Source organism: Falco biarmicus, chromosome 19 (assembly GCF_023638135.1).
Source record: "Falco biarmicus isolate bFalBia1 chromosome 19, bFalBia1.pri, whole genome shotgun sequence".
NCBI classification, from domain to species: domain Eukaryota; kingdom Metazoa; phylum Chordata; class Aves; order Falconiformes; family Falconidae; genus Falco; species Falco biarmicus.
This window is the reverse complement of record NC_079306.1, coordinates 1,677,980-1,700,442: the sequence shown is the minus strand read 5'-3', so window position 1 is coordinate 1,700,442 and position 22,463 is coordinate 1,677,980. Positions and strand designations below refer to the sequence as shown.

General features: G+C 49.1%; 3 protein-coding genes across 10 annotated transcripts in view; 2 read left to right on the top strand and 1 right to left on the bottom strand.

Moving 5' to 3' along the window:
* Nucleotides 1–19,247, bottom strand: part of SCN8A (sodium voltage-gated channel alpha subunit 8) — a 64,730-nt gene extending 45,483 nt beyond the window's left edge. For 2 of the 8 annotated variants that reach the window (XM_056321839.1, XM_056321838.1), the window contains exons 1-2: nucleotides 18,766–19,247; nucleotides 1,382–1,711 (exon numbers count right to left, since the gene is read on the bottom strand). In XM_056321839.1, the coding sequence (XP_056177814.1) occupies nucleotides 1,382–1,657 (276 nt within the window). In that variant the 5' untranslated portion in view covers nucleotides 1,658–1,711; nucleotides 18,766–19,247. Of the gene's footprint in view, nucleotides 1–1,381; nucleotides 1,712–12,662; nucleotides 12,775–18,765 lie in introns of those variants that run through there. The other 6 variants (XM_056321842.1, XM_056321841.1, XM_056321843.1 and 3 more) reach the window with 4 other exon arrangements.
* Nucleotides 15,108–19,448, top strand: LOC130141163 (N6-adenosine-methyltransferase TMT1A-like). Its single transcript, XM_056321903.1, has 2 exons — nucleotides 15,108–16,511; nucleotides 18,038–19,448. Exons 1-2 carry the CDS (start codon nucleotides 16,017–16,019, stop codon nucleotides 18,272–18,274), a joined length of 732 nt encoding a protein of 243 aa, XP_056177878.1. The 5' UTR covers nucleotides 15,108–16,016; the 3' UTR covers nucleotides 18,275–19,448.
* A 790-nt stretch (nucleotides 19,449–20,238) lies between these two features.
* On the top strand, nucleotides 20,239–22,455 carry LOC130141162 (N6-adenosine-methyltransferase TMT1A-like). Its single transcript, XM_056321902.1, has 2 exons — nucleotides 20,239–21,017; nucleotides 21,956–22,455. The coding sequence occupies exons 1-2, from the start codon at nucleotides 20,514–20,516 to the stop codon at nucleotides 22,190–22,192; spliced, it is 741 nt and encodes a 246-aa protein (XP_056177877.1). The 5' UTR covers nucleotides 20,239–20,513; the 3' UTR covers nucleotides 22,193–22,455.
* The last annotated feature ends 8 nt before the right edge of the window (nucleotides 22,456–22,463 follow it).

The following is a 22,463-nucleotide window of genomic DNA, read 5'->3' as shown; positions in this document are numbered from 1 at the left end:
ACCACACGAGCACCACGAGAGCACCAAACACTCCCACTCGGATTTGCAGCAACATTTCACAGCACCTCCTTTGCTCAGGCGCAATCAACAGGGTTGATGCTGGGAACTGCTCTTCAGCCACGTGTCTCCTCCTTGCGGCCTGCCCGCGCCACAACCAGGCAACACCGGATTTGTTTGATCAAAAGAAAATATTTCTTTAATGAAGAGAAGATATTTCTGAGGGATAATGTAAGCCATCTTCTCACTGGCAACCTCAGGTGTCAATGTTCTTCCGTAAGTACAACATCCACCTGGACACCACCGATCCGCCTGGCATTCCACATGTACACAAGCACCGTATTTCGAAGCCCTGTGCCGAGCTGGTACCAGTACTCCCAGCACCACCAACACAACAAATAAGCATTAAACTCCCTAATGCAAACGCAGAAAAGAACAATCAGTTATACCCAACGTTGGCAGCAAATTCGGTTGATTCCACGCAAATAACACCCTGCCAGTCACAGAATCGCTTCTGAGTGCGACAAGGAACGTCTGCCCCAACACGAAGGCAGAAAATGTTTTGTTCCCTGTGCCAAGTTGCTGATTTGACGTGACTGCCCGAGTTCTGAATGGTCACATCACAACTGCTGTCACATCCGCAGTCAAACCTCCAGCTTCTCAAGTGGCACAGCCAAGCCTGGAGTCAGAGCCGGTAATTATCTCAGCTTATCCAAATTAAAGTTCTAGCAAAGAAAACAATGAAATTAAACAGTAGAAACAAGCCATGGCTTTAAGTCATCTAGCCTTCGAAGAAAACCAGTGATCATGCTCTTTCTTATTTCACCAGCAGAAGACCCCTCCCCTCCAATTCCAGCACAGCGTTTGCTTGCTCACCACTTCCCTCATGACACCATTTCTTTACACACCCACAAACGCCTCCCGCCCTATCACCTTAATTCCACAGACAAATATTTTTAAAAATAAAAATTACCAAGATGAAAGCGGCTTAATTAGTTTATCTCACTTCTTTTTGGGGCATGATTCCACGTCCGGCTGGTTCGTAACGGTAAAATTCAGACTGAATTCCATGCAAGTAATGAAATACACAGTTAAAACCGTTATGGTTACCTCTCCATTAAATTCTTCTTATTGCCCTCACGGTTAAAATCGGCACATTAGCACAACTTTATCTATTTTTAATTTCCAGACCTTGTTCTCCCAACACCATCCAAGCAGGTGCTTAAAGGCTGATCTCTATTAAACCTCAAAGAAAAATATAGAACACACAAAGCAAACAAGCCCCATCCAAAGACTCCACTCTTTGTCTTCTACTCAAACCATACCCAAACCTGAAATTTCCTAAGAAAAAGGCGGTTTAGCGACTTCTTTCTTGCAGACTCACTTTCTGGGTCATATAATAAGGGTCAAAGTCCTCCAGCGGTACAGCAACCAGGCCTTTGGGGATGTCCCCGTAGATGAAAGGCAAATTCTTCCCCGCCTCAAGGTCACTGTTTGGTTTTGGTTTGCTGTCTTCATCATCATCCCGGTGGCTGCTGTCTTGCTTCGACCGCTGCTTCCTTTTCAATTCTGCGATGTGTTTCTCAATGTTAGCCAGAGACTCCGGAGTGAAGGGTTTAAAACTATCAGGGCCCGGTGGTGCGAGCAGCCGTGCTGCCATCTTTTCATCCTGCAGCAGCTTCTTTAGTGATGTTGCACCCCGGACAGGTCAGCTCTGCAGGGGAGCAAAGAGCACAGGCAGAACAAAGTCAGTCACTGCACGCACAGGCAGACAAGCACGCGGCACCCGAGAGCCAAAAGCAACGCCGCGCTTGGCATCCTCGGACCCCCAGCACAAGCTACGGCAGATGCACGTCGGGGCTGGACCTGCCCATCACCCCACACACATCGGCCAGGTTCTCCCCAGCACCCCTGGCTCTGCAACACCCACCCTGCGCTGGGTGCCCCCTGGGCCCCCCCGCCACCCACCCAGACTACAGAACCCATTCAGAGAAGCAACTTTAGCAAAAAAAGAGTGTTTTCCTGCAAAACTGAGTCTACCGGGCATTGCTCTCCAGCAACCTGGTTATTAGCCAAAAATTCCAAGTGGGATGCGATCGCAGGATGAGGTGTTCAGCCTCGGGACACATGTCCCCCCTGCTACCAGCGAGGCATGCGGCGCGGTGATGCTGCAGCACCGCACAACGGAACAGGGATGCGGGGCTGGGCTCACGGGAGAGCGCGGCGACCAACACGCGCGGAACATGCCGACTTCTTTTAAAGAACCCACACGCTCCTTCGTGTCCTATCGGATATTACTGCAGCTAAGGAGAAATTTCCTTAATAACTTCGGTGTGCGTGGGACTAGGTGTGCCAGGGAGCACCCCGAGCGCTTCTGGAGGCAGCACCAAGACCCTGGTAGGCTCCGCTTCTACACCGCATCTCAGCTACGGGATGTCACATCTCACCCTTTCGTTTAACATCTATCTAATTAGCAGGGGGGTTCCACTCATTTCAGGCCCTACGAGTGAAATAATGTCAAAAGACAAGTCTGACAGTAATTCCTGAAAGTTAAGGTTCTAGAATACCGCGGGTTAGATGCGGAGTTGTCTTTGCATCAGATGCAACGTAAAGGTCAGATGCAAACGCCAACGTAAAAATCAGATGTAAACGTAAAAAAAAATAATAAAAAATGCAAAAGCGCTTGTCCACAATAAAAAGGAAAGGGAAGCAGACGAGGCACAGCCAAGGGAACCCTCACAGAGCTTCCAACCCACCAAGGAGCATGGGCTTCTGACAGGATTTTACACTGTCCCCACAAAGGAGCAGAGCCGCGCGGATGCTCGCTTCCCTGAATCCAGCCGCCTACAAACCCTCTGCAGCTCTGCACCTGGTGCCAAGCTCTCGCTCGAGAACCAGCAGCAAGAATATATTGCATTTCTGAGCTCCTGGTACCTCTTTCAAGCTTTTCCACACTCCAGGAAGAGGCCAAGAGAGGAGAGGAATTCCAGCAACCCTGCACTGATGCAACGGCACTGCAGTACTGCAGGTTGGAATACAACCCAGCCCCGGCACGGCTTGGCACTTTGGGGAGCAACCAAACACCAAAGTGGCAACGAATTCCAGAGGAAAGGCAAAATAACCACAGGAATACAGCACAGAAACGCTATCAGGTCCCTTAAAGTAAGGAAAAAAAAAAAAAGAGCATCAGGAAGGTCAGTTTAAGCCAACACGCACAGAGCATCAAAATATGTATTAAAGGTTTGGGATCTCCAAAAGCAGAACGACTTTCAAATTCCTTGAAAACTATGATACGGGACGGCATGGTTAAAATTCAGGTATTTCAGCACAGGGTTTGCCACCAACGGTCTGCACAGCCCCTGGCTTTGGAGACTGTGCTGTATGCACATGGGAAAACCTCCCAGGAGCCAGAGACATCACAGGAATGATGTCCCGCTCCCATCCATACCGATGAGCTGGGAGACATTCCTCAACCTCAGCAACCGGCACACTCCGAACCCAAGAACCACAACCTTCCATGGACTGCAGCAGACTTCATCAATAAATACAGCACAGAAATAAGAGTCCTTTTTTTTAAGACTACCTGGAGATGCCAGCCTTTAATACAGCACCTGGGGTATTTCCAAAAAAATAAAACCAAATAATACCTGTGATATTTAAAAAAAAAAACCAACCCAAATAATACCTTGGGTATTTAATAAAAGCACAAATCAAATAATACCTGTGGTAATTAAAAAAAAAAAAACCAACACCAAACAAATAATACCTAGGGTATTTTAAAAAAGAAGTCAAATAATACCCAAGGTATTTAAAAAAAAAAACAAAAAACAAATACCTGGGGTACTTCCAAAAATACCCAAATAATACCTGGGCCATTTCCAAAAGCCAGACCACCCAGTGCAAACTGTCCCTCCAAGCCACTTCCCATTATTCCTTGCTTGGCTCCAGCCCTGGCACTGCCATTTACACGCATCCCCAGGGCTCCAATTCACCGGCACATCCAAAGCTGCGCCACACGTGTAGGACTTCATGATGCATCCGTCTCAGGTTTTATTTTGGAAAGCCAAAAAAACTTAAGGATACATCTCCCTCCTGTAACTCCACGGGTTGGGATTCTTTTCATATGAACTTGGACCAGGTTATTTCTAGAGTAATCCAATAAAAACTCAAAAAAGGTGGCAAAAAGGGGAGAGAAAAGCCAGTATCTTGGTCACGTTATCTCTAGAAACATCACAGAATAGCCTGCTGATATTAAGGAAAATTAATTTATTCTATTCTTGCAGCATTTGCATGCATTTAATTACCAAATTTCCCACATACTGTGAAACTATATAGCAGCATTGGGGATGTGGTCTAATTGAATGGCACAGATAAATATGTAAGGCCTGAATTTAGAAACCAAAGTAGCTCAGGGACACAGCATAAAAAAAAAAAAAAAAAAAAAAAAAAAGGAAAAAAACCGAAGGCACAAATGAACGCCTGATTTGTATGCACAATTACACAACCGGCAACTGGAAGCAACCAACTAATCTGCTAAGTGAGTATTTAAAAAAAAAAAAAAAAAAAAAAAAAAAAGACACGAACCAAAACCAATTTAAAAAAACAAACCAAAATAACCTAAAAAACCAGCACATGTCCTCAGTTGCACATCACAGTGGTTTTGCAAAGATCCGGACCATTAATAAATCACGAGACGCTTTGATGCGACAGCGATAAAGCAGGCGAGCAGCCTGCCTCGCTGCGTACTCCACGCTGTTCCGCTGCCCCACTCTCGGCAGCAGCTGCTCTTGTTTCAACGTGGTACTTACTCGTGGGGCTGTTGCGATGCTCACTTAATATCCACATGTAACAGCACCCCGCGGCTTTCCCTCCCTGCAAAGTTCTTCCCTGCCCGGACACTTTGTTTGTTTTCCCCGTTAATTATCCCATAGTAAGATAATGGACAAAATTAGGATATAACCTGAAAGGATGGGAATGGAAATATTTATCTAATTCCTTAACTCAGACCTGTATATTGGGTTTTAAATCTTTGCTAGCCCAGCATCACACGTCCTTACGATGCCAAGCCACACTTTGCAGTTCCAACAGCCAGCCCATAACCTTTGCTCAGCACACACATACCTAACTACCCATGATAGTTCAGACAGCCAGTTTTATTTTAAAAAAACCAAAACAAAACTAAACCACACAGACCGACAGTCTGGAATAGAGCCCCACTGAGACCCACAGCATCCCACAACCGACGTGCCCACAGCAAGGAGCAGCGGTTAAAGGTGGGTGTGTGGGGGAGTCCAGTCGATGTAAAACAGTGAGAATAACCAGGATTTCCACTTTTAGGATTTACTGTTTTTCTCAGTAGGAAGAAAGACTCAATGAAAAAAAAATTTCACGTGAGGACACAATAATATTTCCTAAACATCTGTTCAGCATTCACCAAGGAGGGGTTTTGTTGTGTTCATTGGGAAAATGAAGTTTAGACTGCAGGAATGTCTGCTAAAAAAAAAAAAATTAAAAAAGAAAAACAGCAAAAGAATTCCCCCAAACCAGCCACACAGAATGAGGGTGCCAGCACATCTGCTTTTTGGGTGAGTTCAGGCTCCAGTTTGCCTATTTTGGAAAAATTTTCTGCTGTAGAAGCCCGTGTAGGAAGCAGAACCAAGAACTGGTGTTCACTCCTTCCCCTTGCTGCGCGTTTCAATTAGTTATTAAAGGGTATTCAAAAAGCAGCAAGTATTCTCTAATTATTTTTTTTTAATAAACCTACTACTTCAAGACCTTTGCTAAAATTAATCATTATCCACATGTTGATGGAATGAAAAAATATTAAACTATCATCATCTTGGAGATGTCAGGATTCAAGTGGAAAAGTTTCTCCGCAGAGAGCTAGAAAGGGAAAATAATTTGTCCAAGGTCACCTGGAAATCAGTGGCGGAACTGGAAGCCGATCACAAGCACTGGGACTCTCCCAGGCTCCAGTCCCGTTAATAAGGGGCTGTAGGTAAGAGCATCCACCCAGGCATCGGACACGCTCCGCACCCCGCGCTGCCAACTCCACACCCGGGACCGCTCCTCTGCCTCACCAGTACCAGTTCTCCAAGAGCACTGCACCTCATCCTCATCTCCATCAATAAAGATGCTTCCACACTGGCACATCTGGGCTGCTGAAGCACAGCAGGAGCCATTCGGCTCTTCCTTCCACCAAAAACCTTGCCAATTCTATTTTACAACTGAGTATAGTCATCTGAGGATATAATGAAATTGGTAAACGCTAGAATTTATTTTGGTTCTTCATGCGGTTCTTCAACCTCTAACAAGAAAACCTTTTTGAAAATTGTGATGAAGACTCCCCGCCCAGGTGGAGTCGAAGAAGAGGGTGGGTGCTTGGCCCATCCATGGCTAATGGCATCAGGAACGACCCAGAGACTTCTGGGGAGGCAGGAATTCATCCAGACACCTGGAGTTTGGTGCACAGGACCCCCTGGGACCAGCTTGTGTATTTACACACACATTTTTCCAAGATCCAAGATTTTACACCCATAAAAATGCTGTACTGAGGTGCCTGGTTACTAAGACTTAATTATTTTTTCTGAATGTTCCCAGCAGTCCATTTACTGGTACATTATGAAATATTCCAATAAATTATTCAAGCTGATTGTCCAAATAAATTAAAAAACACTTTTGAGGCAATATCTTTCCTTTAACACATTTCTTCAGTTACTAATTTTCCAGATTCAGGCATTCACAGCAAGGCTTTGAGTTCCTTTGAGAGTGATCCCTTCTCTCCCAATTTCCATCTCACCCACACAGACACACGCAGGGCTGGGGCAAGAAAGGAAAACCCAGTGTTGATGAACAGCCCCCTGAAATTCTACCTAAAAAGCTTCGAGCCAAACCGAAATAGCCACGCATGAGAAAATCCGGGGCTGGAAATGGCCTTCAGAAGAACTCACCCATCTTCTCCATCTGCAGTAAATCCTGCGTGTCTAAAACCAGCCAATTTTATGAATGAAAAGGTGCAGCAACACAACCGGCCGAGACGCGGGAGGAACCTTCCCTTAGAAAAGCTCTCCTGTCACATTGGATGCTATAAGGTGGAAGGAGAAGGAAATATTTTCACTTTCAAGCAGTATTTATTTTTGTCTTGTGGGGTGTTTTCCCCAGCCTTTGTAAAACATCACAAAAGTTTCCCGGCCACTCGCCTCGGAGCAGAGCTCAAGGGCAGGCTCCGGACAGGGCAGGAAAGTGATGCTCTAAAACAGCAGCAGCAGGACTGAACCTAAACACACACTCCCCTCCAAAGGTAAAAAAAAAATGAACAGAAACGTAGGGAGGAGCAAGCAAAAGCAACAGAAAAATATTAGAAAACAATATTAATATTTAAAGATGCTTTAATACAAAGTTTCTCAAAACTAAAGATCTAGTACTGTCGGCTTTTTTAATCCCTACCAGTAGCAGCATGACTTCTGTAATATCGCTCAGTAAGTTACAAGAACTAAAAATATCTAACCCCAGCCCTCCCGGTCCCTGTTCCCATCACTCCGCGCTGACTGGCATTTACCACCAACCTCCCATAGGAACTTGGGGGTTCACCCAGACCAACCAAGATCTTCAGCTTGCCCTTTGTAAAGCCCAACTCCTGAACCCACAGTTGTTCAAAATACTTCTTGGGTAAATTTAATCCCTCGTTCAATTCCTGCAGCCTACCAGCGACCTGTGAAATAGGAGCGAGGTAACAGTTATCTTATACGGTAATTCTGGATTCATTTAATGTTGTGGAGCCCTCCAATGGTATGATTACAAATGGTAGAAAGATGGACAAATACGAAAAGGAGGAGAATAAATAACCCTCCTTCTATTTCTCTGCTCTTACACAACACAGATCCCAGAATTTCTGCAATGTTCTGGAATACAACCCATGCAGGTTTGGCGCTTGCCTGAGTTACACTGCCTTCATCCTGTCACCCCCATCCAATTACACAAAAATCCCCCTCTCCTAATGGCAGCTACTCCTAGTTGCCTTAACGTTCCCGTCCTGCTACAGATTTCACCTGCCAGTCACTACAAAGTTCCTCTCCTGCTGAAAATGCCATTGAAACAGGAGAATTCCTTGTTCAACCCCACGTTTTTAGAGCACTTTCCCACTCCAGTGAGATGCGTCTCACGCTGAAGGGCCTGTGGATCACTCAAGGCACATTAAATCACTCAGGTCTATTATTAAATCCACAAATGGCCTAAGGATGAGGTATCCAGCTCCGCAACTTCACAACTATAATGCCCGGCTCCTCTGGGTAAGGGTCAGGCTCCTTAGAACTGGTCTGATTCTGAACAATATTGAGCATGGACACCTCTTGGGAAGTCAACACGCCTGGAAATAAAGACAACTTTTTATTATTCCGGTCTTCGGAATAACAATATTCTTGTCTAGCGTTCAGTTATAGAAACAATGTGGTTTATGTCTGGGCATGCCCTTACCCACGGAAAGAAAACAGTTGTGTGCTTAGCCACGGAAAGAAAAGTTGAGGTGCTGAGAGAAGATCTGTAAGTGATGCATGATGAGCTTTGGCTGCTCTTGTTGAAGCATCCTTCCTCAAAACCCAGCACTGGGAACGTCACCGCAATGGCCAAGGAGAGCGGGATGCTGCCAGTGAGCCCCAACAAGCTGTAGGAGCCCCTGACCCCAAGCAGCACCTCCTCCCTCAGGAGCCAAAGCACGCCCAGCATGCAGAAAAGGAGCAACCGCAGGCAGGGATATTTTATTTAGTTTTAAAAATCCTAGGGGGAGTCCTAGTAAAAATAAGGAACAGTGTACTTATCAAGAGAAAAGAGAGAAAGGAGATGGATTTAGCCATTTTCAGTATTTTCTGCTCCCTACCTGTCCAGCAACAAAGGTTTTATTCACATAACTTTAAGGTCACTACCTGTAAAGTTCATGATGTGTTATACGCTGTTCCACAATGAAAAATATTACTGCTGCTTTTTTTTTTTTTTTTTTTTTTTTAATTTAAATCCTTCTGGAATTAACTGCTCAGATATTTTATAACCTCCTCATAGCTACCTTTCTGCTAGCACAGGAGCAGTATGAGTAACACGGAACGGGATTTTTAGGTCTTAAATAGCAAGAGTTTTGCCTTTTGAAAGGGCTGGTTTCAGAAAGGTGCAATTTCATCATTTTGCTACAGGTCAGCCCCTGCCGGCTACTCTGCCTGCTTAAAATATCCCGTATGCTGACGTGCTCCATTAGGCAGGAATAACGCTGTGCAGCAGGGTAAGGCCGAGGGAAGAGAAGGCAGAAGTCCTCAAACTTGGGAACAGCCAGCCTTTCGGAAGACAGAAGACCCTGCAAAGTGTTGGAAGTCAAGTCCGGAGTCTGAGCTAATGCCAAGGAGGACTTTGAATCCTGCAGCAGCGAGCCACCCCTCCTCCACCACATCCTCCAGCTCCACCACCATCCACTCCGGGAGTAACAGGACATGGGGGGAAAGCCTGAACGTTTAATTCTTTCTGAACCCCACTAAATTAAAGCCAACGATGCCAAGCTCTCCCCCTTACGACCACAAGCCATCCCACGCAACCTCCTCCCCGCGGTTCCTTCAATTATTTTCCCCGTGCTGGTTCCCAGCTCCAGTGCTTTTTTTTTGTTATTTTACCGCACCTTCTTTAATCCAAACCATTGCTTTGAACACAAGACTAAATGATCGATTCCAGTATTTGTTGATGTCAATGGCAGCTGCAGCTGCTCGGGGAGGAAGGCGATCGATAGTGAATGGGAACCATGTGACCGCATGGACACGGCATGGCCCAGCGTCACATACAGCCTCTCCAGCCATTGAAAAATAGTATCAATTGATATGTAAAGCCACGTCACATCATTCTAACGAAAAAGTACACTAAACAAGCCCAGCAAGCCCACAAATGAACGCAGACATAACGACGAGGGGAAGGAAGAATACATGGTGACTTTAGATTTTCAAGCAACTTCAGGCAACACCGGCTCGGCTTCTGTTTTATTTCACCTCCTTTAACTGAGAACGAAAATACATCCGTGCTCAATTTCCCGCAACACACAACCTCTTTTCTGTTAGAAACTCTGCTCACAAAATATTCACGTAATTACACTTGTTCCGCCGAGCAGTACAGTATCCATACCATGATCCAGATACAAGCCATCCGCCCCAGCTTATATAACTGGTTAAACTGTAATAGGTCCAGGTCCTTGTCACCCGGGATGAACGGCACTGGAGAAGTGTTGAAATAAGCAAAGGAGGATCACGGAGCCCTCCGGTCACGTTAATTATTTTATTTAAACACAACCGAAGCCAAGGATGGGGACCTCTCGCCACACAGGGATGGAAAGCACAACCAGCCTGGCACCGCGCACTGCCCCTTTGCTCATGGCTCTGACACGCATTAACTCCTCCATTGCTGCGCAGCGCCCGCGGCTACGTGTAGGTTACACGCAGCTTCACCAACTAGACGTAACAGCACCCAGCGCCAGGATGGGATGTGATGTCCCCCCCACCCCACTTTGAGCTGTCTGCTTCTGCACCCACTGCCGTGCAGGCACGTGGCACTCAACCCCCGTGGGGAGGGGTCTGAGGGGAGCCAGTGGGGCTGTCACTGGGGCTGCCCCCCGCATGTGCCACCAGCACTGCCACCGGCACTGCCCCCCCCATACCCCACCGGGGCTGCCACTGGCACTGCCCCCTGCACGCTGCCATCGGGGCACCCTCCGGGGCATCCTCTTGTGTGCCACCATCGGGGCGCCCACCAGCACACCCCACCGGGGCGCCCACCGGGGCGCCCACCAGCCACCCCAGTGGGCTCCCACCTGAACATCCCACTGAGGTTCTCTCTGCACACCCCATTGCCCCCCGCCCCTGCATACCCCACTGGAGCTCCCCCCTGGCACGCCCCATCGGGGTTCCCCCCCACACGCCACCACTGGGGCTCCCCCTGCACGCCCCATCGGGGTGCCCACCAGCCTGCCACCTGCCCTGCATCACAATCTCTTCTTAGAGGAGCATCCATCACAAACACGGAAAAATAAGCATCCCTGTGCAAGAATGCTTCCAGGCCCTCTCCATCCAGACTGGAGCCACCACCCGTGGGAAACCACTGCCATACAGCTCCCTTCCCTTTTTGCCTCTAAAGAGATGAGGAGGGGGCAACGTGGCTCCCCCAACACCCTCGCTCTTCAAAATTAAACCTTCCCCAGTGTGAAACGAGGACATACAGGTCATGGGTCCCCGCTGGGGGTGGAACGCTGCAGTGTTGCAAGGACCATGTTCCATGTCTACACATGGCAGAGGCACAACCCGCGCCCCATCAGCTGACACCACCACCCCCCCCCGCCAGCTCCTGGAGGACCCCCCGACGGTCCCCTGGAAATCCAGCGGTGACCAACCAGCCACAGCTGGGATCCACCTCCAAAATCCAGCTCAGGCCCTTGGGAGAAGCCGAGCTCCAGCTCACACACGCTCCCCTTTCCCATCAGACTTTTAGACTTTACCTCGGATCATCTGCAGCTACTGCCGTGGAGCATCTCCTCCAGCTTCCCCACCCCCACATCAGCTGGGCATAATTTGCACCAGAAAGGGGGGAGGGGGGGGGAGGGGAAGAAGACACCCAGATTTTGCCTAGAAAAAGCTTGGGAATGTGCAATTCCTTCTCCAGAGGAAGGGAAATGTAAAGCACATCTGCCGGGCACGGGGGGAGGATGCAGGAGTGTGACGGTGATGCCAACATCTGGGTCAGCCTGGTACCTCAAAGCCGCCCCACGCATCGCCCCCCCAAAACTGTCCTCCAACTTCCCCCCCCCCGCCCCAAACAGCGGGAGGCCGAACAGGAGGGGGAAGGGGGTGGCAGGGGGCTGCCCGGCTCTGCAGCTAGGGCTGAGGGGGGGCAGCCCCAAGACCCCCCCAAGGAGCCCTCCTCTGCTCCCCCCCCAATGCAGACAAAGAGCACAGCCGCCGGTACGGGGCCTGGAGAAGGGCCTCGGGTGGGTGGGGAGGGTGGCCCACCGCTGCGGGCTGAGCGGGGACGCACAGGGGGGCTCGCCCCCACCCCCACCCCACCTCGGGAACGCTGACCCGAGGCCGGCTGGAGGTCTGGCGACCCCCCTCCCCCACGGGGCTGGGGGCCCCCGGCTGCAGTGGGGTGCGGGGGGGGGGGGAGGGGGGCGGGAAGGGGCGGCTGGAGCTTCGCCCACCCGCGGCAGGGGCCGCCCCGGAGCCCCCGGGCTGCTGCTGGGGCGCGGGGGGCGGCGGGGGAGAGGGGGGGGGCAGCACCCCCGCACCCCCTCCCTGAGCGCAGGGTCGGGCATCCAGCGGGGCCAACTCTCCTCCGAGGGGTGAGGAGGGGGAAGGCTCCAGGGCCCCCCCCCCCGCCTGCAGCCCCCCGCCGCTGGAAGGGGCGGATTTGGGGCAGGGGGCTACCCCAGCCCCCCCGCAGCTGCACCAGCCGTGCCTCCCCACGCGAGCCCAGGACATCGCTCTGCGGCAAACCCCCGCCCGCGGCGGGGGGGACGGGGGGAAGAGTGTGGTGGTGCTGCTGCTGGGAGCGGGGCGGGGGGGGGAGGGATATATGAATTAAAAAAAAAATAAGAAGAAGAATCCGGGGAGCAAAAAGACCCCCGGCACGGGCCCCGCGCCGGGGCTGTCACTTACTGTGGCCGCTGCACTAGCGCGTCTCCCGCAAGGCGTTGCTGGACTGCGGAGGTGGGGGAGCTGCAGGAGGAACTGCGGTTGTCGCCATCTTGGTGCGCTGCCTGCGCTGCCCCCCCCCCCCCCCCCCCCCCGCCTGCCCTCCCCCCTCCCCACCCCCCCCCTCCCCGCACGGCGCGCCGGCCCCTGCCCACCGCCAGGGGGCGGGGGGAGCGCGCCCAAACGCCCGTGCGCGCCCCCGCCGGGGAGCCCCCGTCCCCCCGACCAACCCTACCTTGGGAGGGGGGGGGGGACCGGCCCGAAGCCCCCCCGGCCCCGCCGCAGAGCGTTAAGCACGGCTGGCAGCCAGCGCCTACCGCGATCAGTCGCGATAGCGGCAACTATCGCGGTTCCGGTGGAAAAAAACCCCGCGCGGTTGGCGATGCAGCGGGCCTGGGCGGGAGGGGGCTGTGGCTCTGGAACAACAATTAACGACGACCGCCAAACTTTTAAGCCAACAAAGCTTCACTCATTAGGACCGACCTCGCAATTAAGCGCAGAAGCCCCGTGATGAACACCGAGAGCGTGGCCCGGGCAGGTGTCACCGCCACAGCAAACCCAAAACTTTGGAGCAGCCAAACACTTTTTCCTATTCTTTTTTTTTTTTCCCTTCATACTTCCAAAGGCCACGGACATCACAGAATGTGTCGCTGCAAAATGCTCCGTGGCTTCCACCCTGGATTAGCTGGAAACAGGAAGATTTTACAAAATTCATAAATGTTTACGCCGTACGTGCCGTGATGCTCTTTGTCCGGCAGATCCAGGCACTGTACTGGCTTCTTCCCTCTAATTGCCACCGGGGCTAATGGTTTTCTTCTCACCAGTCCTTCCTCAGCGCCTGGCAGGTTTCTTGGGGAGCTGTGGAGCTCCCCCATGCCCAGCAGCTCACCAGAGAGCTGGAACTCTCCCCTGGAATATCGTCCTCACCTACAAGCCTGTCATACACACAGATTTCCATTCTCCCTAGGAAAACAGTGATTAACAGCGCTAATAATCAACCCAAGTTACCCTTCTTCAGTTAAGAGACGATGACTCCTCCTCCTTTATACACAGAATTTATACCTATTAACATTATGCCTATTAATTTATGATGGCAATCTTAGGATCACTTTTTATAGTGACATAGTTCCCGCTCTTCCTAAGACTCTGCCTCTGTTGCTGAAAGAACAACCCGAAACACCGTATTAGGCTGTTGCTTTAGGAAAACAAAACCAAAACAAACAAAATCCACCTTGCAGAAATGTCCTCTTCGCTGAATTTTCAATCTTTGTCCTCTGAGCAAAGCTTTTGGAGTTGTGTGCTGAGCAGACAAGCTAGGGACACAGCGCTGTGCTGGAGAACTCATTTATCTTGCTTTAGAAATGACACAGGAACTAAATCTGCCCTCACTTTACATCGCTGACTTTTATGGGACTACCTTACTGTAACACAAGGGCAGGCGCAACCTAAAAAATGTAGATATCTCAAGCCCTAACTAATCAAAAGCACTTAGATTAAATAAACTGCTACAGAAAGCTGCAGATTCTGAGAAATTTTCAGTCCAAACTGGACCTTCGTTGGCTTGATCGTCCTGCAGATGTGAAATCAGCAGAACTAAACCTACTGAAATACAGGAAAAAACAATCCACTGATAACAAACTGCTGAGAAACAGGGCAGTATCTCCCAAATAGAGAGTGTTTGTGTCCAAACATCAAAGTTAGGTCACACAACACCCGAAAAAATACCTTCCTTACATAGATGTGGGTGCTAGCAGGGTGAAGCACCCAGAGCTGCACCCAGGCAGCGCTGCTGGCAGTGGCCGCAGGGATGGAGATGCAGGAGCACACCCAGGCTTCCAACTAGGGCACCCACAGAGCTGCTGGGAACTGTGGGCACACGGGTCCCTCTGGGGCGGGCTGCGCACCAGAAATACTTTCAAGGACATTTGGGGGCCCCCAGGGTGTTATTACGGTTTGTGTAAGATATCTTTAAGCAAGGCGCTTAAAGAAATAAATAGGTCAATGCCCTCAGAGCTTGAACGGTGATAACAAAACAAAAAAAAAAGTTCCTAATTGACCAGAGTCATCCTAGCACAGCCTAGGAGAGGCTCTATCTCAGACGGGAGGCACGAAGCTCCGCACAGTCCCCACGCGGAGTTACGCGTCCGTGGATTGCCCTCTCCACCCTTCTGATCAGCCAGGACTGATCTGGTTCGTTATCCCGATCCAGGTCGATAGGGAATCTTCAGAAAACGCGTGTACACAGAGTCTGAAATTATTTCCAAAATATTCCTTCCTTGTAAAGCAGATAAATACTACAGCTCCTGTTAATGGTTTTGCTTGCCTATAAGCAAAAAAAACCCAAAAAACCCCACGATAAAACTCCTCCTTAGGTTAAAAGAGAACAAAACTACCCAGAACTCGGGCAACAGAAATTCTGTAATCCTCGCTCTGAACAGTTACTACCTGGTGCTGTGCTGTCTCTTTAAGAAGCGCACAGCTGCTCAGTAAAAAAAAAAAAATAATCCAAGCTGCTTGATAAGGATACTGCCTTTTCCTTATTCCATCATCACAGCTCTTGCTTCTCCCTTCACCTTCGGTGTGGTGACCTCCGAATTGCCTCGTCAGTTCGCAGGCTTTGCAGAGTATGTCACACAGGCGCCTCTGCAAAGCACACGGGGTGTCTGTGCGTCGGTGACCACGTCCCTTTGCTGTGACAGGCACCGGGCAAGCCCAGGGAGGCTAAACCAAAGTGGAGTAGCTGGAAGGACCATGGAATTTAAACATATTACATGTGGAGAGCCAGAGGGATTGCTATAGCCTGAAAGATTTCTACATGGTGGGTGCAATCCTTCTGTTATACAAGTGTCCGGGGTTCTTAAGCAAGCTCTGTAGCACCTATAAGATGAGCGTGTACCTAAAGCTGCAGGTTGCTGGGAGAGGGGAGAGACGTGGGGAGAGCCCCCCATTGCAGCTCAGGGCTGCGATGATGCAGCAGTCAGCAAAACCCAACAGCAAACGAACTCGCGAGGTGTGGACGGGGCGTTTCTCCCTGCTGGCAGGCTCCGAGCAGGCAGGCTGCGAGCTTTCCGATTCAACCCGCTGCTCACGCGTTTCCGTAGAGGCGACGGATTCAAAGCCAGCCACACACCAAGGAGCAAAGGCAGCCCCGCACGCTGGTGCTGCACTCCCCGCTCAAGGTGCTGCCGCTTTAAGAAGGCGCTTGGCACCCGGCCAGACAGACGGGCCAGACAGACGGACACGTATGCATCCGGTTCAGAGGTGGCACTGGCAGCAGCGACGCGAGCAGGGCTGCGTGACAAGCTGCCAGCTCCAAGGATGCTGCTCGGCATCTTCCTCCAGCGATGCATGCAGCTCCTCCTCCTGCCCCTCCACGCACTCGCCTGCCTGGGCTTATGGGACTCCTTCTATAAGAAAGTCTTCCCATATGTCATGGCGAAGGTGACGCTCATCTACAACCGTAAGGTCTACAGGCAAAAACAAGAGCTGTTCAGCAACCTAAGAAAATTTGCAGGCCCTTCGGGGCAGCTCACGCTGCTGGAAATCGGCACAGGCACCGGCACCAATTTCTCATTCTACCCAGCGGGCTGCCGGCTGACCTGCACCGACCCCAATCCGCATTTCCAAAAGTTCCTTCTCAAGAGCCTCTCGGAGAACCGGCACCTTCAGCTTGAACGTTCAGTGGTTGCTTCTGGCGAGGATCTGCATCAAATACCGGACGGCGCCATGGACGTGGTGGTGTGCACCTTAGTGCTGTGCTCTGTGACCAACATCCAGAAAGTCCTGCTGGAGGTTTTGCGGGTGCTTAGGCTGGTAAGCGGGGGCAGCGCGAGGGAGATGGGGGATGCTGATTTGTGTGCCAAGCAGGCAGGAGGTCTGGAGGCCCGGCACACCGCTGTGATTGCCTGGGCAAATGAGAGACGCAGCTACTCAACCCAGCATCCCAGCTCCTGCGCTTGCAGTTGGGCAAGCTGCAAAAACTCCAAGGCTAAAGCTGTTTCAGAAACAAAGAGTAAAAAAAACCAAAACCAAACCCACCACTAAAAAACTCCAAAACACAACCCAGGAGGTGCTGGGAGCTAGGAGGAGGAGGAGGAGGAGCAGGAGCAGAGCGGTACTGGATGAGCAGGATTTACTGCAGTACAATGTGGAATATGGGGAGGGAAGCAGGAAGAAATGTGCAGTGTAACACCAGCAATCATTAACAATTTCAGTACATAGTTGCCATGTGTTTTCTCTAGTGATACTCTTATCTTTAAAACTTACCCAGCTAAGCAGGTATTTTCATTATAATCTAGGGTGATGCTTGTAAAATGCCACATTTACATACCGCTTGTCTTCTACATGCACTCTTTTTTTCTCAGAATAACTGGGAAGAGTTACACTTAACACAAATCCTATCCACACAGGGGAGCTAAATCTGTGTAGCTGGTCAGTCTCCATGCGTAAATGAGACTTCAGCCCTGCACATGGCAGAAAACCCAATTAGTTCCTCCAGGCAATCTTGCACACTCTTACAAAGCAAAACCAGGGAAGAGGGAATAAGATCATCCCCAACACGCTCCACTAAGTAGGGGAAGGAGACATCAGGTCTGAACTTTTGACTTCTCTATTTGGCGCCACTGAACAAGTTTCACAGGAAAGATTTGCTTACAATACCAGATTTGCTTTTTATCTGTTATTTACAAACATGGAAAGGCATCGAGCAGATGCGATCAAAGTTACAATTAAACATCAATAGCATTCACGAGACCGACAACAACAGAACTATTACGTAGCACAGATACCGACTGTAGCCCCTCTCCCGCCCTGGGACATGAGATTTCTACTGGCATTAGATTATAAACATTAAGAAATAAACTCTTTTCCTTCCTGGTATGTAGAGTAAGCAAACTGTTTATGCACATTTCTGAGACGAGCAAAAACTGAAACACAAGGAGGTTAGTTTGTCCAAGCTCATGCACGGCAGAGACAAAAAACTGGTGGCAGCGGTTCCTGCTGTCACCTGATTCTGCCTCTTGCACAATCGTCACCCAGTAACAGCCACCATCTTCCACAAAACCACAAAGTCCACAAACGGAGGGACTTTTAGAGATCTCCCTGTTCAAAACAACCCTGACTTTAGCATGCCTAACATCTAGGAAAGGAGGCTGGTCTTCAAGAGAGGTGATAAAAGGCACCAAAAAAAGGTTTTATCACTTTAAAAAGGTGAAAAAAAAAAAAAAAAGTGTTTACCAAGATGGAAAAGATCAAATACTGCATACCTGCATACAGATGTCAACAGTCCTAAGTCCTTTCTTTTTTTTTTTTTTTTTTTTTTTTATGGCACTGTTTTCTAGGGTGGAGCTTTCTACTTCTTGGAGCACGTGGCTGCAGATCATTCCAGTTGGACCTACTTTTGGCAAAAGGTCTGTGACCCGGTCTGGAAGTATTTTGGAGATGGGTGTTCCCTGAGCAGAGAGACACAGAAGGAGCTGGAGAAAACTAATTTCTCAGAACTGAATTTGAGGCGCATTCGTGTCAAACCTTACTGGATTCCTACTAGTCCTCATATCATTGGGTATGCAGTGAAATAAATGACCAGGAGCCCTGCGGGGCCTCCCTTCAGTACTCCTTTTGTGCTTTATAGAAGGTTTTTCACCCTTGCGGTCAGCCCATACACAGAACAAAAGTATGGAAAACTTCCTGAGCAGCCACAGTTCATTCCAAGCGGGAATCCCATTCTTCCATTGGTTAGGTAGGTTATGTGGATAGAGCTCTGAAACAGAGCTGCAGCACAGGGCCTGGGCAAACTGGAAAGAAGCCTAGGCAACATGTTTCAGTCCAATAAAGAATAAAGGAGGAGTCAGGATCTTGGAGAGCTGAGAAGGGGGAGAGAGAAGAAAGGGAGCAGAAGATACACAGAAGCAAGTACAGAGGGCTAATGTTTTCCTGAGGGCAGAGAATAAAGCCCAGCCCCTAACATTTCCAATACAGGACACATGCATAATAAATACAGCATCACTACGAGCACTTTCATTTCAGTCTTCCCATTATGAAATATATTTACGAGCAGGCATTCACTCACCCGTGCCAGTGCAAGTCCTTCCTGACAGGACTGTTGTGTATTCAGGGAAGCGCTCGTAACACCACCAGGTCACTTGCCACGCTTCTCACTGGCCGTTAGACGCTAATGCTGTCAGCACAGATTTAACTTGAAACAGCCACCTACAAAGCAAAAAAATGGAATTTCTTTTTACCCTGGGAGAAAATTAGCATTTGTTAAATCAGATGGCAGGGATCTCATCTCCACTGTAAAATGCTACTACGAGAGCAGCCATGTCCTTAGAGCCCTTTTATCATGCTGTAGTAACGTGTTTTAGCTTTGCTTAAACTCTTGCTTTTCTACTCTCCCTCTGATCGGGATCACACCTTAAAGAGCTCTCTTTTAAAAGCCAGGAGTTTCATTAGCAGTGTTTCCCAGTTCAACTCCCCTAGGACACCAAGAGAAGGTGCTGCTGCCTTGGCCACTGTTCAACTTTTCTGTGATTCCCTGTGATATAGCAACGAGGAACTAAAACCTGAAACAGATTACAAGAAACGAATGCGTTAATGTCTCTATTTGGTGCTCCATACACATCCAGCCAGTCTACACAGAGAGTAATTCCCCTTGTTCCAATTTGTTTCTCCAATGCAGTTGCCACAAGGTGGAGGTATGAGGGTATGGCGACAGAGTTCGTTAATAAAGCAGTCTGTAACGATGCTGCCGTATGCTGGATTTTCTGTTTGCTTTATTACCACTAGAGGGAGGAGGTAACTCATGGGACAACTGGACTATCGGTCACTCAACAAAGTTCTCCAGCGCAATTCCCAACAGAACTGCCTTTATTAGGGACCTTAAGTCCTCCTGTACTAGGCTCACCTGGCGCAGAGCAAAGAAGCGCTAGTGGCCAACCTACACGGCTACCAAATCTTTTGAAAGAGCACTGGCCACTGCAACATTGCAAAGGTATCACAGAATGCATTCAGCGTAGAACAGACCGTTCATTGTTGACTCGAACGTGTGAAGTGACTAAAACCAAGCCATACGCTACTGTATGCAGCAATTACTGAATAAATTGTTTTATCTCTGTTCCATGATTCCCATGAAAGGTCAGAAAGATAATTAAAAAAAGCAACGTTGTTCACTGCAAAGGAGCCCGAATGAGCATATCAAAGTATTTCAGGTGTCCATGTAGTGGAAAAACTGAAAGCTTCTGTTGCAGAGAGAGCACAGAGAGCAACTAGCTGACTTGCTTAACCAGCTACTTACAATGGGGTGAAAAATTAAATCTTAAACAAATGCAGTTTAACTGCAATGTTAATCAAACTCCCAAAGAAACACCTACTGCAAATCCAGAGTTCTAACTCATTTTCTTCAGCTCACTAAAGACTTCGGCTGCTTTAAGAGACAACCTGTAACCTGAAACTGCTCAGCACTACATTAGGTTGCCTTAGGGTATTTTGCCAGAGGTTACAGACCAAGTTGTACTGCCTGCTTTATTCTGGTTTACCTAAGAGATTGGCCGCTCCTCTCCTGCCAGAGTTGGGAAGCTATGGGAGCTGTTTGGTATGCAATCCTGCTTTCCCCTTCCTCGCCAGTGACCAGACTTTAAAAGCAGCTTTAGAGAAAAGTCTACCAGATTGATCCAAGGAGCTGAATATACTTCGGGAGGCACACGGCAAGTACATGAATTGCTCTGTCTGAAAACCAAGGGCTCTGACAGAATTCCGAGGGCTCTGACACACAGCAGAACTACTTTTGCTCAGCACAGATCCCTCTGCCCCAAGCTGGAAATGATGGAGGCCAGCATCCTCTTCTTCCGCACGTGCCTTGTGCTGCTCGCCACTCCCATCTACCTGCTATCGTTCCTGGGCATATGGCAGCCTTTCTGTAGGAAGATATTTTTTCCTTTCTTGATAGAGAAATTTTCTGCAAGCCAGGAAAAGAAAACCAAGAAGCTGAAGCAGGAGCTGTTTTGTAATCTACCTGACTTCACAGGCCCCTCAGGAGAGCTGAGGCTGCTGGAGATTGGGACCGGCTGCGGTGCCAACTTCCAGTTCTACCCACCAGGCTGCAAAGTCACATGCACTGACGTAAACCCCAACTTCGAGCAAGGCCTTTTGAGAAGCATAAACAAGAACCAGCATGTCCACTACAACGGTTTCCTAACAGCTGCAGGAGAAGACCTGCACCAGGTGCCCAGTGGTTCCATGGATGCCATCGTCTGCACCTTGGTCCTCTGCTCTGTGCACAATGTCAATGGCACCCTGAAGGAAGTACTGCGAGTGCTCAGACCAGTGAGTATCTGAATTAAAAGTTCTGTTACTACCTTTATCACCTATTCCAGAGGCACTGCACCAAAAGAAAAATAAAAACAAGGAAAAAAACCCCAAACTTGTTTTCGAGCTTACAAACCAGACCCACAACCACTCTGCACTGCTAAATGGTGCAATCAAATCAAATCAAAGCAGTAGCAACATACCGGTCAGTCTGTCTTTTTCTTAGAAGTAAAACCCTAAAAGGAACAGTCTGCTAACTAGAACTGCCACTAATTTTGTAAGTAATTACTGTGAATCATTTAAAGCAGAATGGGGGGTTCCTGTGGTGTTGTTCCTTCCCCACAGACACCAGATTTTCTTTGGGTGGGAAGCTCTCTGATACAGACTGATAGTCTGCATTTTAAATAAACTGTTTTAGCTTCTTAGAAGCGGGGCTGATTTACCTGTATGACTAGAACAGTCTAATAATTAAACGCCTTCAGTCCCTGCAGTATACTAATCAAGTTAAAGATTAAGAAAAGCTGGTTTGTTGGGGTATTTTTGCAGTAGTCTTTCAGCCTTTAAAATGGCACATTCAAGACAATCCTCTGGGTTGTCAAAAACACTGAGTTTGAGTAGGATTTATGCAATTCACTTGGTTTTCTTCGAAAAGAATCGCATGCTAGCAACTGTAATTGAAACAAAAAGACAACAAACTATTGCTACAGTAAGAGAGGGATCAACAAGTACATCCTTCACACTTTTTGAATAGGCCTCTGCAAGTTTCCTGCTTGCATTAATGCCAACTGACACCACAAACTTTGTAAAAAAAGGGCGGGGAAGGGGTGGGAGGATGCTGACAAGCAAGCCAGCAGCACCGGCGCTGGTCTGTACGTGAGAGGAGGTGGGATGGAGGGAGAAGTTTGGTGTGTCCCCGGCCCGCTGCAGCTCTGTAAGGTGACCTTTGTTTTCCCCAGGGAGGTGCTTTCTATTTCTTAGAGCACGTGGCCGCTGATCGTTCCAGCTGGAAGTATTTTTGGCAGCAGGTCTGCTCTCAGACTTGGAAACTCGTCTTTGATGGATGCTGCCTTACCAGAGAGCTACAGAAGAATCTGGAAGAGGCCAACTTCTCGGAGCTGCACCTGCAGCAGATAAGCCTGGCGTACCCCTGGACGCCCATTCAGCCACACATCATCGGCTACGCCATCAAGTAGCCCTGGCCACCCCACCAGGCCTTTTCCCTGCCCTCACAGAAATCCTCACCGTAATCCCACAGCACAGGCTAATCCGGACGTCCAAATCTAGGCAACGCAGCAAAAGACTTGAATTAAGTTTGATTCTGAGGGGGTCAAGTTTTCAAAACTACAGAGCCCTGACTGTGCCCGGCCGGACCTCAGTGCTGCCCACAGGGGATCCCAGGAGAACGCACAACAGCCCAGTGGGCAGAAAAAAAATAAATTATGGGGTTTCTTGCCTATATCTGGT

Excerpts from the sequence above, each read along its gene's own strand:
- LOC130141163 (XM_056321903.1), top strand. The coding sequence starts at position 16,017 with ATGCTGCTCGGCATCTTCCTCCAGCGATGCATGCAGCTCCTCCTCCTG. Across the intron at positions 16,512-18,037 it reads TTTTGCGGGTGCTTAGGCTG|GGTGGAGCTTTCTACTTCTT; the intron begins GTAAGCGGGGGC and ends ACTGTTTTCTAG.
- LOC130141162 (XM_056321902.1), top strand. The coding sequence starts at position 20,514 with ATGATGGAGGCCAGCATCCTCTTCTTCCGCACGTGCCTTGTGCTGCTC. Across the intron at positions 21,018-21,955 it reads TACTGCGAGTGCTCAGACCA|GGAGGTGCTTTCTATTTCTT; the intron begins GTGAGTATCTGA and ends TGTTTTCCCCAG.